This window comes from Vairimorpha ceranae (assembly GCF_000988165.1).
Source record: "Vairimorpha ceranae strain PA08 1199 chromosome Unknown NODE_349, whole genome shotgun sequence".
NCBI classification, from domain to species: Eukaryota; Fungi; Microsporidia; family Nosematidae; genus Vairimorpha; species Vairimorpha ceranae.
This window is the reverse complement of record NW_020169644.1, coordinates 683-1,634: the sequence shown is the minus strand read 5'-3', so window position 1 is coordinate 1,634 and position 952 is coordinate 683. Positions and strand designations below refer to the sequence as shown.

General features: G+C 28.5%; 1 protein-coding gene across 1 annotated transcript; it reads right to left on the bottom strand.

The window, feature by feature from the left end:
- Nucleotides 1-422: 422 nt before the first annotated feature.
- Nucleotides 423-545, bottom strand: AAJ76_3490001090 (hypothetical protein; the record flags this gene model as incomplete). The annotated part of the gene is made up of 1 exon (XM_024475268.1): nt 423-545. The coding sequence occupies one exon, from the start codon at nt 543-545 to the stop codon at nt 423-425; it is 123 nt and encodes a 40-aa protein (XP_024329386.1).
- Nucleotides 546-952: the final 407 nt, after the last annotated feature.

The window sequence follows — 952 nt, the reverse complement described above, 5'->3', positions numbered from 1 at the left end:
GGAAAAATTTTATGTTTTTTCTCCATCTTGTGATACTTCTCTTATTTTATAGCTTTGTTAACTAAAACTAAATTTGTTAAAAAAAACAGAATTTTGTTTATATCAAAACATAATTAAAAACTAAACGTAATTGTGGTTAAATTTATTTTTTATATTATTTAATTTCATTATACAACATAATACAAGAAGATTTGTGTTACTAAATATTTAATCTCTGTCTTTCACTCATCTATCAATTTGCACAAATAAATTGATAAAAACTTAAACGTACCTAGCAAGTTTTGATTTAAAAGCCCGCTTTAACATGTTTTTTACCTATATTTGAGAGCTCCGTCGGGCAGCAATCTTTGATGCTCTTCTAGTTCATTTTTCCACACCATTTTCTTGACTTTTCTACAACGTCATAAAAATTAGAGGTAGTCTCATTTTAATTTAATTATTTGTCCCATATCGAGGTTATTGTATGTTTCATGTTCTAACGAGTTAACGTGCGACCTTAATCTTGTGCATATAATGGTTTTGGCTATCCAATCACACCGATACATTATATTCTTGAAAATTATTTATAGCCCTTTACTTAATATTTATAATTACAAATAAGCATTCAGACAGCTGGAAAGTATCTTATTGGTATTGGAGAAAGTTTGGTGACAACTGCAACGAACCCCAGAAAAGCAATATTTTTGTTAAAAAGACTTTTTAATTTAATTCACAATTCATAACGCCAAATAGCTTAATCAAAATGAGAATAGTATTCATGAATAATTTTAATAGACTAGCCTTTTTTGCCACAAAGATAGCAACTTTAACATATAGTTGTACTTCTTGTGGACAAGAATGACTTTGATGTGGCCTTAAAATTTGGCTGATGCGATGAGAGATATAACACAACTTCTTCTACTTTTTGTGCTTAGAAATATGGAACTAGAACCATTGAAGATATTTTTAGTCA